Source organism: Octopus bimaculoides, chromosome Z (assembly GCF_046866305.1).
Source record: "Octopus bimaculoides isolate indiv1 chromosome Z, ASM4686630v1, whole genome shotgun sequence".
NCBI lineage: Eukaryota > Metazoa > Mollusca > Cephalopoda > Octopoda > Octopodidae > Octopus > Octopus bimaculoides.
The window spans coordinates 398157-416199 of NC_142944.1; the positions used below are offsets into that span (position 1 = coordinate 398157).

Consider the following 18043-nt stretch of genomic DNA (forward strand, 5'->3'; position numbering starts at 1 on the left):
ATCATGTCGCTGAATGGGTTTTTCTAGTACAAATGATAGAAAGTATTTGTTCTTTCTCCATGTGCAGGGAAACTGTTATGTAATCAAACATGTGTTCTTTTCTAAGATGAATGGCTGCGATTTCTAGTAGATCAAGTGACTACGTAGAAGTTTCTTTGCCGGTTTATATAAATCAATAGTTGAAGGCTAAATTTTGAACTAAATAATGCAGGATCATTAAAAGTATTTTTATTCATGGATACTAATGTGTATGTCCGTGTGTGTGTGTGTAATTTGATCAACCGTATTACCAGGGTCATTGAATCTGCAGGTGTGTAGCTGACTGCTCCATAGATATAGATAATTAGGCAGACGGAACCAACGGGACAATGTATGACAAAGTTGCACCTTTGCTTTACAAATACAATCCATCCAGTGTGATTCCCATACAGTTTCTCTTTACCTAGTTTTTCTCACAAGACATGGGTCAACTCAAGGATATATAAAATGCCATCAAACAGAATGGAAATGGGCACTCATGATTGCGAAGTTAATTTCTTAACCATTTGGCCATGTGTGTGTGTGTGTGTGTGTGTGTGTGTGTGTGTGTGTGTGCACGCGCGCCGAAATTGTTATAATTACCAATCGACAACTGACGAAGGTATCACACTTGTATACACAATCTATGCTGCCTTTTCATTTTTTCTTCTATAAAGTTCTCCTTTCTGTCTATATGCATACATACATACATACATACATACATACATGCATACATACACACACACATACATACATACATACAAACATGCATACATACAGACATGCATGCATACATATATGCATGCATATATACATGCATACATACATGCATGCATACATACATACATACATACACACATACATGCATGTATACATACATACATGCATACAAACATACATACGTACATACATACATGCACACAGATATGCATACATACACACATAATTGCATACATACATACATCAACGCATACATACACGCATGCATACATACACACATACACACATGCATACATGTATACATACATACATACATATACATACATACATACACACATACATACACACATACAACACATACATACATACACATACATACATACACATACGTACATACACATACATACAAACACCTGTCTGTGTTTGGATTGTCCATGCACAGGGGCCATCCGGACTCCCGTTTGCGCCGTGAACAGGGATTAATCTTCTATCTTCGCTCCTTTGCGCCACATGGGCTCAACTCCCTCCACTCTTCATCTAACCCCCTCCTCCTGTCTCTCTCCCCCACGCTCCCTCCTACCACCCATCTCTCCCCTCCTACCACCCATCTCTCCCCTCCTACCACCCATCTCTCCCCTCCTACCACCCATCTCTCCCCTCCTACCACCCATCTCTCCCCTCCTACCACCCATCTCTCCCCTCCCCCACCTCCTGCTCCGACTCCTACTTCTTTGTACGTCTCTTCACCTCTCTTCATACTTCTCTCCACTCCCACTTCTCTTCACCCCTACTCTTTCTCTCCTCTCTCTTACTCTCTCTCACTCTCTTCTCTCGTACTCCCCCCTCTCTCACTCTTACTCTCCTACTCTCTACACTCTTACTCTCTCACCCTTACTCTCTCACTCTCTTCCCCTCTCTCTCACTCTCTTTCTCTTCCTTTCTTTCTCCCCCCCATACCCCTCTTCCCTCTCTCTCACTCTCTTTCTTTTCCTCTCTTTCTCCCCCCATACCCACCTTCCCCTCTTTCTCCCCCCCATACCCACCTTCCCCTTCTCTCAATCCCCCTTCCCTCTCTTATACCCACCCTCTCTGCTCTCTTCCTCTCCCCTCCCATACCCATCTTCCCCCTCTCTTACATCCACCTTCCCCTTCTCCCTCCTCGTCAACACCCCCTCATAAGCTCATCCCACCACACCCCAACACACTCCTACTCTACCTTCCCACTCCACCCCATCCAATTCCTTACACCCACCACCCACCCTTACCCACATACCCCATCCTACCCACAGACCCCTACCTCTACCCCACACTCCACCCATGCCTTCCCCACCTCCCAACACCCTCACATCACACCACACCAATACCCTAGCATCACACCACGCACACACTACAACTGACCAACTACTTTCTCCCTTTCTCCCTTCCCCCATTTTCACACTACATACGTCAAGATCACCAGCAGTCTACCTCCCACACACAGCCCCTCGTTCCCGATCACCGTTTGTTATCTCCCCCTTTCTTAGCTCTCCTGAAATAAGAATTTCTAACTTCCGGTCAGCCATTGTTATGATCGGCCATTATTATGATTGACCGTTGACTGAACACTATTCAATTTTTTTTCTCCGTGTTTTTCTCCTTGTCTCCGTATTCTTTCTGTTGAAGAGCGTAGCTCGAAACGTCAAAGACTTTCCGTATTCCCGAGCGTCATACTAATATATACTTTTGTTATTTACACCACCTGTCCTCGTCTGTTGTTATTTTTTGTATATTCTCCCACATACACATACATACATACACATACATACATACATACATACATACAAATAAGTAATTTGTTTTTAACGGTGGAATTCGAAGTATTTAAAGCTATAAATAATAGCATGTAAAATATTGGGTAAAAAAAAACCCTGGATGGAAAAAGTCGGAAGTTGCTCGCGGGCCTCGAACCCACATCAACTGTAAACTCGGCAGATATACTAACCATTATACTAAAGCAACATTTCGAATGCTCTCTGTCCATTTTAGAAGCTTCGTTCGCACCAGTGAGAATTGTAAGATATTTGCATCATAATAGTACACACACACACATGCATAGCACATGCATGCATGCGTGTGCATACGTACAAAACGAAACGCCAGCAATGAATTTAAACTGAAAACTTTTCTTCAGCTCATAGCCCAGTAAATTACTTGATCTGCTCAAATGATCTGCTTTCACTCGGGGGTTAAATATTAGAGGTTACTGAACAATAGTTGTTTGATGCTATGTCTCCACCATATATTTTTTCACCATATCAAACAATTATTATTCAGTGACCTCTATTATTTAGTCTCCGACCGAAACCAAAATCACTAAATTGATCAGATACTGATTGGACTTACTAGTTAAAAACTTAATTTTGTTTTTTCTCTTCTTAAATTAACACATCAATTTTGAGTTTGTAGTCAAATCAACTACTTCGGTTCCATTCGGTGGTTAAATATAAGAATAAAGGTCACTAAAAGAAAATTGTTTGATACGGTGTTTGATTACAGTCACGATACAAAACTACTACACACCATCTGGAGCGATATTATTGCTCAATATTATGAAACATAAAACGGACTGTAGGCCGGTATAAACAACGGCAAGTTATTTCTTTCTTCTTACAGTTTTGAGTTCACATTTTGCCTACATAGAATTCGCTTTTTCATTGCACTGCAATCAATCAGTTAACAAATATTTTAATTTTTTCATTTGCTTCTGTTGACCCAGAGAAGCTGCTTTCTAAATTTAGTTCAAGTCAAATGTGAATTTGTTTTCCATTCTCATAATTTTTATAAATAAGGTTCTGTCATACAGCCATATACAAGAATTAAAGCAGCCGATTGTCTCCCTTACCTAGGTGTTTTTTTTGTTTGTTTTGTTTTTACTGTACATCAAAGTCCTTAGCTGAATTAATACTCAACATAAGGAGACAAGAAGATCGGTTCATTGGGCAGCATATTGGTGACAATAAGGAAATGGAAAGGAAAAAGAAGCCAGGGGCTAGGGAAGAGAGAGAGAGAGAGAGAGAGAGAGAGAGAGAGAGAGAGAGAGAGAGAGAGAGAGAGAGAGAGAGAGAGAGAGAGAGAGGAGAATATACTCGGTAACCTCACCAGCTGGCTACAGAAAGACAGTGTATGGGAGAGGAAGGTTTAGAGCTCTGTGATGGTCGGCGCCTGTAGGCATGGCACAAGAAGAACAATGAGACTAAGTCGAAGTTGGAAATCAATGTTAGCATCTAATAAAAACGGTTCTATTCTCCTCTTCCTCCTCCTCCTCTCCTACCGCCATATTTTCCATGAAATGACGCCGGGTTAAAGACATAATACGTGTTAGGTTTTGATATTTAGTCGATGACAGCGACGACCCTTTGGTTGTCAAATATATTTATGAATTTAGGAGAACTTCGGAAGAACAAGAATTGAAAAACAAAAAAATCAATGTGGTGGTCACTTGAGATATAGAAAGGCAAGGGACAGAAAAAAAAAATCAACAACATGAAGACAAAAAGCAAAAGGTATGGATAATAAAGACAATGAAGATGGTATTGACAATAGTAATGATATTGATGATGTCAACAATAATGATCGTTACAACGACGACGGCGATGATGCAAGTGAGATAGTGATAACAACGAACAATATGAAAGTGATAATAACGTTGACGATAACGACAACGAAGATGATGATGGTGAAGATGAGGAAGAGGAAGAAGAGGATATAGATGATGATGATGATGACAAAGTCATTGACGCTGATGATAACAGAATATCTTTAACTTGGTAATATTGACGTGATGATGGTGGTGGTGGTAGTGTTGGTGATGATGATGATGGTTGTGGCGGAGGTAGAGATGGTGGTAGGAAGTGACGATGATGATGATGACGATGACAATGGTGATGACAGTGCTAAAGGAATGATGAAGTAGAAGCAAACCGATAGTCGTACAATGAAATGATAATAAAAAAATGTTACTTCAACTCACCAGCGAATCGTCTTGCGGAAAAACTGCATCAAAAGCGAAGGTCTTTGGAGCAACAATGCCTGTCCTCCTATGAGCAGCTGACACGTACCCACTTGTTGAAGGGTCATGGAGAGTTATTTGTTTCTTGCGAGCATCTACTGAGAGTATTAGAGAGCTGTGGTCTCCGTTATTGCCGTTGGGAGGTGAAAATATTCGTACCATAACTTTGACCTGCAACAACAAAAGACAGCCATGACATTAACACGAAATCACAGATTTGGGATCTTTTCTGTTTGATTGTCAAAGGGTCCAAAAATTAAAGTTTACCGAAAATTTTAAAATTTGACACAATAATACACCTGCCCAAACTGAATTGCTGGAATTATTTAATTTTTTTCAGAAAAATGTTTTTAAAAAGTTATAGAAGTTTCAAGTTTGAAGCTGTCATTTTGTGCGTGACTGCACATTTTGTCGTCAATATCCTGAAAATAGTACGTGTTGTGAATACTTGTAAACAACACGTGTTATGTCTCCGGTAATTTTCTCTCGTGTAAATAAATCTTATTTAGCTATTATTTTTAGCACGAAAGTTCTCCGGTAATTTTCTTTCGTGTAAATAAATGCTTATGTTAATTTAAAAGAGGAAAACAGTTAGTTTTAAATCTCTGAGCGAGATGCTGGCAAATAAATTTTAATTTAAAAGATTTATCGAGAAAAATCTTATTTAGCTGTTATTTTTAGCACACTTCAAGGATCTTTTTTAAAACGGGGGCCACATTTTTCATTAACGAAACACTTTGAAACTTGGAACACTGGTAGAATGTGTCATATAAAACATCTTTTTCTCTTAGTCTTCTTAAAAAAAAAGAAATCCATAAATTATTCCATGTTAAAGTTGTCGTATTTCTGTAATTTCAACCAATCACTGACGTCCATTCAGCCGATATACATTAAGTGCCGACTACATAAACAAACGATTCTGAAACAATTAACCCTAACCCTAGGGTTAGGGTTAGGGTTAGGGTTAGAGTTAAAGCAAATAAAACGAAGGTATGGATATTAAATACGCTTTACATCGCTTAATCAGCCAAAGGAGTAAATATAAACAACTGAATACTTGTCAGTGATTGGTTGAAATTATCGAAATAAGACAATTTTTTACATGAAATAAATTCGAATACAAAAATATTTTTCTGTTCTATAACACAAAATAGATAAGTATACGAAGTTTGAAAGTCTTTCCGTACCAAAAACACTACGTAAAACATTAATGAAAAATGTGGCCCCCGTTTTAAAATAGATCCCACTTGACAACCACCTCAATGCTCAATGACAAAAAGAAACGAGTAAACAAGACTGCTATCAACACGTGCTTCGTCGCAGACTTTTCAAAGACTGTTACTATGGCAACAGGCAAAAGAGTTCTTGTTACTATCGAAACAGCCATGAATGTGTCTGTATCTTACGATTGGTTAAAATACGCAACATGTTCAAACTTTAATTACTAATAACTCTTTATTTATTGATTTATAGCGAAAATTACTTTCACGTCATTACTTAGCCTATAAAAGTGTATCATTATACTGAATATGAAATCAATTCGAACAGAAAATTGACGCTGGTAACCAAACAGAAAAGTATATGACTGGTACTATTTAATTGATCTCTGAAGTGTTAAAGAGCAAAGCTAATGAGAGAGAGAGAGAGAGAGAGAGAGAGAGAGAGAGAGAGAGAGAGAGAGAGAGAGAGAGAGAGAGAGAGAGAGAGAGAGAGAGAAGTGTAAATGAATGTAATTGGAATTAATTTCAGTGTTTCTTGAAAAGCAAAACGCCGAAGAATATATTAGGGAAATTTTTTGATTCCGTCCCGTTCTTGATTCATGAGACGAGAAAACGGAGTTTTGCGTTTGAGTTTCACCATGAAGTTGCGCAAGTTTAAAAACTTTAAAAATCATGTTAATTTTATTAAATATAACAAGTTGTTGCCCCAACACTCCTCTCAAACTCCCAAGTACCACCACATGAAAAACAAACAAACAAAAAGAAACTGATTTAATTGATCACAGACGCGGAATATAATGTATATAAAGAATGTAGTGTGTGTGTGTACATGTGCATGCGCGCGCGCGCGCAGTCACGGAATATCCTTCAAGGATCTGTTTGTCGTGAATTTTTAACATTAACCAATTTGTCTTTTATTGCATTTCGTTTTATTTATTTTTGTTTTATCGTATATATTGTGGATGTGAGTATTGTTAGAAATAACCAGCCAATTACTGGCTCACTCTATTTACAATGGCAAGAATGTCAGGGTGCGTATGTGGATGAGAGTTGTCCTCTAACGAAGGAGCAAATTTATTAGTTTTCCAGTCGTTGTTTACAACTTTTAACGCTATAATACATACACACATACATACATACATACCATACACACAACGTACGTACAAATATATTCTACTCTTTTACAGGTTTCAGTCATTTGACTGCAGCCATGCTGGAGCACTGCCTTCAGTTGAGCAAATCGACCCCAGGACTTATTCTTTGTAAGCCTAGTACTTATTCTATCGGAGACGTAAACACACCAACATCGGTTGTCAAGCGATGTTGGGGTGGGGTGGGGGACAAACACAGGGACACAAACATATGCATACATGCATACATACATACATATATGTATATGTATATATATATATATATATATATATATATATATATATATATATATATATACACATATATACGACGGCCTTCTTTCAATTTTCTTCTACCAAATCTACTCATAAGACTTAGGTCGGCGCGGGCTATAGTAGAAGACACTTGCCCAAGGCGCTCCGCAGTAGGACTGAACCCAGAACCATATGGTTGGGAAACGAGCTACTTACCACATAGCCACTCCTGCGCCTATATATACAAAGTAAAAAATATTCCCTTCTCAAGCTATGCTAGGCATGAGGGTCAGTTTCCTGGTTTCCATGGCATATATATTCCCCACCTGGACGGGGCTCTAGCCCATCGCAGGGTTACTCATTTTTGCCAGCTGAGTGAACTGGAACAACGTGAAATGAACATAAGGTTCTTGCTCAAGAACACAATGCATCACCCGGTCCAGGAATCTAAATCACAATCTTACGATCAAGAGTCCAAGACAATAACCACTAACCCCCACACCTCCACACATGTATACACACACATACACACACACACACACACAAACATATATATATATATATATATATATATATATATATATATATAAGAACGACCGTGGGAACTCAAAAAGGTGAAATGGTGACGGATGGAAAAACAGAGGACTCCTTTTATTTAAACGTGTCACACGGTCGAACACAAAGTATATATCAAATGTGATATACATGATATGTTATACGACGATAACATATGTGACCAGTAATGAAAGACCACAACCGTATTAGATGAATAACAGAGATATTTATTGTAGCGTTAAAGATGTATGTCTGTGAGAGTGTGAATGCGACATATAAGAACATAATCAAAGACAGGCCGTCGTACAAAGAAAAGTGTGTATGTGAGTTATTACAGCAGATAGAAAGAGAGTCAATAACACGTGAGCAATTATACCAGTTCTTTAGTACACAATAGTATGAGTCTGTATGAAGTGAGTTGGCTGCGAGTGTGGCAGAGCTGATCACTAGTTGTGATGTCGTGGCATCGATGCCGGGCCGTGATTCTTGTTATACAGATGTTCGTCGCTGGCTGAAATTCTTGTCTGTTTATTTACCGTGGTGAAGCTGAGTCACCTAACAAAATCGAAGAGAGAGATGTGCCGCGGAGGTTTGGATTGGTGTACATAGAAAGTCGTGTAAACGCTGGTGGAGATTGATGCTGGTTAGTAGTAATCGTAGAATCGTGTTGGTCATGACGATGATGCTGGTTAGTAGTCGTAGACTCATGTTGCTGATGTGGCGACGGCGGTGGTCATCGTTGGCTGGACGAAGCTGTTGAAGTGGTCGCTGGCTGCTGCTGCTGCTGTCGTGTGGTACACGGAACAGATCTCAAAGAGAAACTGGACCGAGACAAATTTGCTGGGTATGAGTTGATCTATTTATAGCGTTCAGGGTGTCCAAGACCGTAGTAGAAAAACACTATCACGTGATCTTATTAAGGGCTGTGATTGGTCAGTTTGCGTTCTGGCGGGAACGGTTCGAAGAAGTTGCCGATTCGAATAATGATCAGTCACGTGATGACAAGGAATGGGTTCTCCGCTACGCCCGCGCTTGTTTATATTTAAATGAGAAGAATGGCGATAGCAGTTTTGTACCTAATGGCGATAGGTAGTTTCACTACATATATATATGTCCCCTCTGTGTGTAGCCCCTTGTGGGTAGTAAAGAAATAACATATATATATCTGGAGAGAGAGAGAGAGAGAGAGAGAGAGAGAGAGAGGGAGAGAAAGAGAGAGAGAGAGAGAGAGAGAGAGAGAGAGAGAGAGAGAGAGAGAGAGAGAGAGAGAGAGAGAGAGAGAGAGAGAAGAGGGGTTTTCATCAGAGTAGTTGAACCTAATAGGTATGTGTTCTGAGTGCTCAAATAGGTGTGCAACCAAAATTCAGTTGAAGTAGTGGTTGTGTGATTATCTTGTTAAAAAAAATGGCTAATGGTGGCTTCCCTTTGAATCAGTAGGTTAAAGTAGTGAGGGGGAAACGCAAACAACTAGGCAGGACAAGAACATTTGATTTCATTTAATCCAATCAGAATTTAGCTTCATAACGAATGGTAAAAAAAAAATAGTACAAACTGGTAAAGGCAGTCTCTGACAATTGTTTCTGGGATATTCCAACTATTGGAGCATCGTACTGAGAGTTTTCGTTGGTTACGATGCTCCAATAGTTGGAATATCCCAGAAACATTTGTCAGAGACTGCCTTTGTACTATTTTTTTTGTACTATTTTTTTGTACTATTTTTTTTTACCATTAGTTATGTAGCTACATCTTTTAAATTGGATATATCAAATGTCCTTGTCCTGCCTTAACTTATTGGTTGCTTTTATTCACTATTTTAATGTATGTATGTATGTATGTATGTATGTATGTATGTATGTACGTATGTATGTGTGTATGTATGCATGTAATTACGTATGTATGTATGTACGTACGTACGTACATATGTATCTATGTATATGACTACTCCTCATACACTTTTCGCCTATCAAATTTTACTTTCAAGGCATTTTAAAACCCAAGGCTGTGAAAGAAGACAGTCTAAATTGTAATACAAACGTATCTACAGAACCAAATGGTCTCTCAGTAAATTTCTTAGCAATACAACCGTGCCTTTGATTTCACCTCTCCAAACAAGACAATAAATGATTTTTTCATTTAATGGGATTGTTCATACCAGATTTTTAATCTATAAATGCCTAAATGCAGTTTTAAAGAAGGCACTGGAGGGGGAATCAAAAGAAAAAGTATGCGATACAAGGCAATCCAAAGACACAGTGCACGGTAACGTGACTACTATAACTACTAACAACAACAACGGTTTTAAACCAACTGCTTTTTAGTGATAAGCAACATTGATTATATTAGGATAGGATAAATATATATTCATGTGTATGTATATACACTTATGTATGTGTGTGGGGGGTATGCGTTTATATATTTGTGTGTGCGTGTGTATTTATGTATATGGGGAGAGAGGAAAGAGATGTGCGCATACACTAATAGATATACGCACGGACACACATGCTAAAACACACACACAAACGCGCACACGAGCGCACACAAATATATAAATTACATATATGTATGTTTGTATATGGAAGCACACACAGGGACATAAATACACGAACGCAAACACATACATATTCACTCCTTTTCAAACAATCTCATAGAAACACCATCTTTGATCGCTTTCAAGCCTGATAGAATATGACAGGATGACAGATCTGCTGCGGTCTAACGCTACCGCCTCCTTTTCAGAATTAGATTTGACAGTCAATAACTGCAGCAAGAACTAGAGAATAACAATAGCAACAGCGGCAGCAGCAGCAGCACTAGCAGTATACAAACACATAGCTTCAACAATATACGATCAGAGATCTCAATCCATCTTTATAGGACGAATGGAAGATCAAACACTCCAATTCGAGGATTACTGGGGCCAAATTATACCACTCCCCAACACACAGAATCCCCAAACCACACTAAGTTATTGTTGTTATGATGTTAATATTGACTTTGTAGCAAATTTTATTTGAGCATCAAGAGTATATAAAGCAGTCTTCATTTGTGGTGGTTAAGTTGGTTGAGCAACCGACAGAAATGTCTTTGAGGCATTTAGTTACGTCCCTTCTGCGATGTGAGTTAAAAACCGTACCATTGTTAACTTTGCCTTTCATCCTTCCAGAGATTGAGAAAAATAAATATAGAGAGACAGGCACTACACTAGATATATTTTATTATATTTTCTCCCTTAATGTAAGGCCTGTGAGTGTGTATGATTATATATATATACAGTGGCGGACTAGGTCTAAAATTATTGGTTGCCAGGAGACTAAAGGGGCCCACCCGCAACTACAAGGGGGCCCACCAGCAACTACAATACTAATTTTTTTTTTGTTAAAAGTATTATTTTCAATTGTCTGCAAACACAGCCAGGCTGAAAGAATTAATGCATTCTTCCAAGAGTGAATAAAAAATTCTCAAACTTGAGTGGATGGGCTCCTTAGATACTAACGTGGGATCCCATATATAGATTCTAATGGCGCAGGGGTCCACTTGCCATCGGGCAAGCTGGCAACTTGGCCAATCCGCCACTGTACACACACACACACACACACACACACACATATGTGCGTATGTGTGTGTGCGTGCGCACGCGCGTTTGTGTTTGCGTTTGTGTTTGTATTTCTTGGTAAGAGCAGTGTGACGAAATAGTAAAGGGCCGAACTAATTCTAATTCTAGAACTGAATCTAATCTCTTTCAATTGACAATTTGATCGAGGTGTGACTCTGCAGTTCGTGTAACTCAAAATCGATAATATTAGTAGCAGTCACATACTGCGGCTGAGTCAGTCGATTTAATTATCTTGCTCAGACAAACGCATTCTTGTGCCATTGTTTATAAGTTATCTAAGGCGGCGAGCAGACAGAAACGTTAGCACGCCGGGCGAAATGCTTAGTGGTATTTCGTCTGCCGTTACGTTCTGAATTCAAATTCCGCCGAGGTCGACTTTGCTTTTCATCCTTTCAGGGTCGATAAATTAAGTACCAATTGCGTACTGGAGTCGATCTAATCGACTGGTCCTCTCCCCCAAAATTTCGAGCCTTGTGCCTAGAGTAGAAAGGAATGTTTGTAAGTTATTTGGCAGATGAGAGCGGTCGAAAAATTATGCCATACAGCATTTCTTTTTTCGATACTTAACGTTCTGAGTTCAAATCTCATCGAGATCAACTTTACCTTCCATCTTTTTGAGGTCGATATAATAAGCACCAGTCAATTCCTGCAGGCGATGCAATCGACTAGCCCCATCCCACAACTTTCAGGTCTTGTGTCTGGGCGCTCATTGCCCTCCACCGGTCGGCCAATGCAGTCAGTGCAAGTTCTACGTTGGCAATATATGGAAATCTTGTGGTGGATAAGAGTGATTATATTCTCAGGGAAACTTTAGGCTTCGACGAGGATGAAACGACTGGCCTAGATCGGAAGACTCTGGGGCTCGGAACTAGCGTGGATAACTTCTAGAAATCCCTGGCCTAGTAGTGCTTTAGAAGAGCACTGCCAGTTTGAGATAAAACTCTATTGGCACAGACGTGACACTAGGCGCGGGTACCGGGTATGTGTGCAGAGCGAATAAACCGTTCTGCAGTGTCTAAGCATTGCTGACTTGTGGAGTTATATTGTGGCGTGTAAGACGAATCCGATTATCGACTGAATCCACCATGAGGCTCACTTTACCACCCGCTTTTAACAAGACCGGAAGGCAGTGTTTTTTCCATCCAGGGGCCATAATGAAAGAGGTTATGTGTTGGAAAGGGGCTGAAAGGATCAAGGAAAGACATCTTTCTCTTCGGTCAAACCCTCATCGACTTTTTAAGGTTCCACTTGGAAAAGAAAGTGAGGGTAGAGAAAAGTTCTCCCTGTCAATGAATTTGTAAAAAGGTAACTGACAAAAATGGTTAGAGTGAATGGACCTACTTCAAGCACGCGCCTACAGATTGGAGAACAACAGTTTGACGAGGGCTTGTGCCTTTGGTTGTCATGGTAAATCTGGAGCTATGAAGTTCCTTGATTGGCCCCAGATGGAGTTTCTCCGCTATCAGGAGGACTGCATCTTTCATGTGTTCACATATTGGTATACTATGTGCACTTCTTCTTCTTCTTCTTCTTCTTCTTCTTCTTCTTCTTCTTCTTCTTCTTCTTCTTTTCTTCTTCTTCTTCTTTTCTTCTTCTTCTTTTCTTCTTCTTCTTCTTCTTCTTCTTCTTCTTCTTCTTCTTCTTCTTCTTCTTCTTCTTCTTCTTCTTCTTCTTCTTCTTATTATTATTATTATTATTAAGGCGGTGAACTGGCAGAGTCGTTAGCGGAATTTAGTAAGCTTTACTTTGGGTTCAAATTCCATTGAGGTTGACTTTGCTTCCCATAATTTTGGAGTCGATGAAATAAGTACCAGTCAATGTAATCAACTAGCCCTTTCCCCCCAAATTTCAGGCTTTGTGTCAATATTTGCAACCATTATTATTTTCAGTCTTATTTGTTTGTTTGTTTGTCCGTGGACAAGATATCGCAAGAACCGCTGGATGGATTTGGATGAAACTTTCAAGGATGTTTGACCTCGTGACTAGCACGAACAGATTAGATTTGGGGATCGATCAGGTACCGGACAAGGATTCTGGATTATCTTTCCTGTTTTCTTACTTAATTTTTGAGAGCGGTCCGGTTCATTTTTAGTATTCTCGTTTATGAGAGCAGTCGAGTTTATTTCAGATATTCTCATTTTAAAAATCAGCTCCGGCTAATCGCCGAGAGGACGCTGGTATTGCCTTGGCCGAGGTTTGCGCTCTCTGAGTGCTCTTGATGTTGTTGTTATTATTATTATTATGATTGGCGCTTTTGCTCTAATAGATTATATGCCAACATTATAACAAAAGAATGAGCCATATCAAATGACCAAATATCCTTTGCATAATTCCTTTTTCAATTTTCTAACATCTTCCTTAGAATCCTTGCTGTTCCTAACAAGGCTGTTTTCTGCAACAGTCCCGTCCTCGTGGTAATTCCTAGCCTCCCAAACCATCTATCCAACCTTTTACTAAATGCTCCAGTGTGCCAACCACAATCGGTACCACTTCTATATGCCTGATTCTCCATAGTTTCCTAATTTCTCTCTTCAGCTCCTCATATTCCTTCACTTTCTCTCATTCGTCCCCATTCACCCTGTAGTTTCACGGTGAGGCAATATCCACAATAATTGCTTTGTTCTTCCTCCTACAATAACAATGTTAAGTTTTCTAGCCACAATAAAGTGGTCACGCTGGATTGTCATGTCCTACAAGATCTTATAATTTTCATTTTCAGCAACGCTTTCCGGTTGTCATCAATATCATTTATCCAAACTCTTTCCATTGTGGATTCAGGTACCACTGGTGTCAACTTTGACTTGCATCTTTTGAGGTCGATAAAATAAAGTATCAGTCAAAGACTGAGGTTAATGATAACGACTAACCCCTGCCTCCCAAAACTGTCCGCTTTCTGTCTAAATCAGGAACCATTATTATTTGTTGAATTCTTAATATAGATGAATGTCAGTAACATCACTCTTTGTTTTCATTGGTTTGCTAAATAGTGAAATTGATATTGATGTAGAATGGAATTAACACATAGCTAAACCTCGATTATCCAAACGAAGCGGGAATGTGTGTGTGTGTGTGTGTGTGTAATATTTTGTGCAGATAACTGATCCGATCATAAGCAAAGGAAGTGTACACTCGTGATAATTACATGAAGTTTACTGAATTCAATCGATAAAATGTTGTATTCTTGTACGATCTTTGATGACTTTTCACCACGACCCAGACATAGTAAAAGCTGAAAGTAGTTTTCGTTTTTTTCTTCATATACATTGCAGCCGGGGCCTCAGACAAACCATTTGCAAGGGGGAGAAACTGTGTTTGATCCGCTCAAAATTCAACAAGGGTATGAAATGTTTTTTTTGCTTTTAGTTTTACGAAGTGGTATAATTGATATTGACGGGGCTTTCGTCGACTCTCCGGATGATTGGGTCCCTCCTTTTCTTATGGGTTGCGAGGGTACAGTAACAAACTCAATTACTTGTCGTTCTTTCGAAATTCCTTCAATATTTCAATAATTTTTTTAGGAGTAAAAGTTATTTTAAGACAGTGACCAACTAACAACAGACGAGTGAACTAATCCACATACAGTTCTTTTAATTAACTAAAAAACAAAAGGCGCGATCGTCGTGGCAGCTTTGACTAACATCTCGTTCATGAAACTTTTTTTTAAACATGTTCTGTAATTTAAAGTCTTTTAATCATTAGAAACGAAAGATAAAATGATAACACCACTATTATTCTCGATTTCGGGTTACACATAGTATGGTTAATTGAATATTAAAAGGACATTGAATCCTTGTCCGGATAATCAGAAATCGAAATAAATGGATAAGCTGTAAACTCAACACGAAATTGCTTTTTTAATTTTCATAAAAAGCATAGAATTTTGAAAGTCCTGAATGGGAATAACTTCTTTCCACTTGATCAAGAATCAATAAAAATATATACCAATAATATAAGAGTTAGATACCATTCCCACAAACAAACGCTTCCGTGTCGATCTTACAAAAAAAAAAAAAAAGAAGAGGTAATAGTTGGTTCTTAAAAGAGAAAATAAGCAGGAATCTGTTAAAGATGCTGAATTGGTCAGCGATTATCGTTGCTCTTTTACTTGTCTCTAATCCAAGTGATAATACTATTACCCCGTCACTCTCCACTATTCTCAATATTCAGACCAACGGAAAAGCCAGAACGATCAGATTACAATCTTCATTGCGAATAAAGTTAGCGATCACACCAACCGTTGAAAACTGGTTGTAGCATTTAGAAAAGACGACTCACAGTAGATATCATAGCATCAAAAATGGCCCCAAATTATTACTGACAATTGTGAGATTCGCTCTCAACCATTTGCTGAGCCCGGATGGAAAGCGGTTACGACGCGACAACAAAAATGGATACAGGCTTTGTCGAACTAGAATAAGTGTTTTGGTGTCTAAAATCAGAATAGTAATTTGGTAATGTAATTTAAAAGAGACAGAGTTTAAAGCCTGAAGCCTGCTAACGTAGTTTGCAACTGCTCTTAACAAGAACAAAAAGTGGTTCAAAAGTTCATTCCAACGTCTGACATTTACAAGAGACTCAGGGAGACTATGTGGGAATCCGTAAGACGGGATGAAGTTTATAATTTAGTATTTTCACTGCTAATTGCATTGGCGCGTAATACAAATGTCATTAAGGAAGGACTTGAACGGGGTGGAAGGAGTAAAAAAGATTCTGGTGGAGTTGGTAAGGGAAGAGATTTGTGCCAATCTTTCATCTCATTACCTACAGAATCTTATATGATTCTGGAAAAATCCTTACTGTATGCAATACACTAAAATATCTAATGAGAAAAAAGAAAAGAAACAGTAGAGCCCTTAAAATCGCCAAGACGTGACCAAAAATCTCCAGTTGTCTCATTTTTGTGGAATGTATTACACATGTGGTCAGCAGCTGCACAAAATGTCTTCAAGATGTTTATTTTTATCCCAGGCAAGCCTTGCCTACATGTGCCATTGTATAGTTATCGTCTCAACAACATCATGCCACTATGACAGATGGTACCTTGAAGAAATTTTGTGTAATTGCTGACCTCATGTATAAGATGTTCCACAGAAATAAGAGAAATCGGTATTTTTGGTCATGTCTTGGTGACCTTAAAGGGTTTTATTGTTTCTTTTGTTCATAAGTATCTGGGTTTAACGTGCATTTCAATGAAACTGAACTGACGACAATAGATTTTTTATAATTTCATGTAAACAATCTTTGTAACCTAACCAACGTATAGAACGTGAATGGATGGGAACAAGAAAGACAATCGCTTCCTGTCGGTTCACTTTTTTATAGCTTTCATTCTGTAAATTAGTTCAGTTGTCATGCAGGGATTATTGCTCATGTGTAATATAGTGGCTATCATGCATTGTCATGCGAGCCATCGGATTGCCTTATCTCTAGTGGTGGTCGTAAGTTGGAACGGTGTACCTCAGTTGTTATTTCTGAAATACTTAAGATATCCCTAAGAAGTATTATACATGTGGGGGCCTGTGGACGTGGCATAATGGGAGAGTTCAATTAAAAAAATTAAGGGATGTCACTATTTCGCATAATGGTCTCTTTATGAAATTATGGGCTGTCATAGGCTTCACTTCCGGTCAATTTACTTTCGTTTTCTTTAAACCCCTAAACTGCAATTCAACTGATATGTGCCGCTCTTCCAGAATTGATATAACGGGCACGAATCCAAGAAAAGCTATGTCATAATTACGATAATATGATTATCATTAACAAGTTTACAGCAAACCATTTTTCTTTCTATTTCTTTTCTGGTTATGTACGCGGAATGTTTTTCTTCTAGATTTTTATTAGGGCATGCTAGTCCAACAATCTCGGGTCGCATTGAAGATCACCGGAAGTGAGTACTTCTTAAGGTGTTCACTGCCGACCCAAAGAATGTTGTTCTTTTATCTTTTGAGCACTTGGTTCGTGTATTTATTTTAGCGGCTGTTGTTTAGCATATGGAGCCTGAGTGATACCAGACAACACTCAAAGTTAGTTTGCACTCATCTTAAACTTCATCACCCATTTTACGTATGTATGTGTATGTATAGATATGTGTGTATGTATGTGTGTGTCTGTATGTGTTTATATGTACATGTGTATGTATGTATGTGTATGTGTAGATATGTATGTTTGTACGTATGTATGTATGCATGTATGTGTATATAAATGTGTTTATGTATGTGTGTATCTATGTGTATATATGTATGCATGTATATATATATATATATATATATATATATATATATATATATATATATATATATATATATATGTATGTATACACATACATATATATATATATATATAGCATGTGTATCTATGTATGTGTGCATATATGTGTGTGTGTGTGTGTACGTATGAATATATGCACGATTTTATGTGCGTAAATATGCATATATATATATGTGTGTGTGTGTGTGTATGTATGTATGTATGAATGAATCAATAA

General features: G+C 38.5%; 1 protein-coding gene across 4 annotated transcripts in view; it reads right to left on the reverse strand.

Moving 5' to 3' along the window:
* LOC106872443 (uncharacterized) overlaps positions 1–18043 on the reverse strand; it is a 547002-nt gene that overhangs the window by 171750 nt on the left and 357209 nt on the right. For all 4 annotated transcript variants that reach the window (XM_089365395.1, XM_089365396.1, XM_052973789.2 and 1 more), the window contains exon 8: positions 4748–4957. In XM_089365395.1, coding sequence (XP_089221521.1) covers positions 4748–4957 — 210 coding nt within the window. The remainder of the gene's footprint in view (positions 1–4747; positions 4958–18043) is intronic.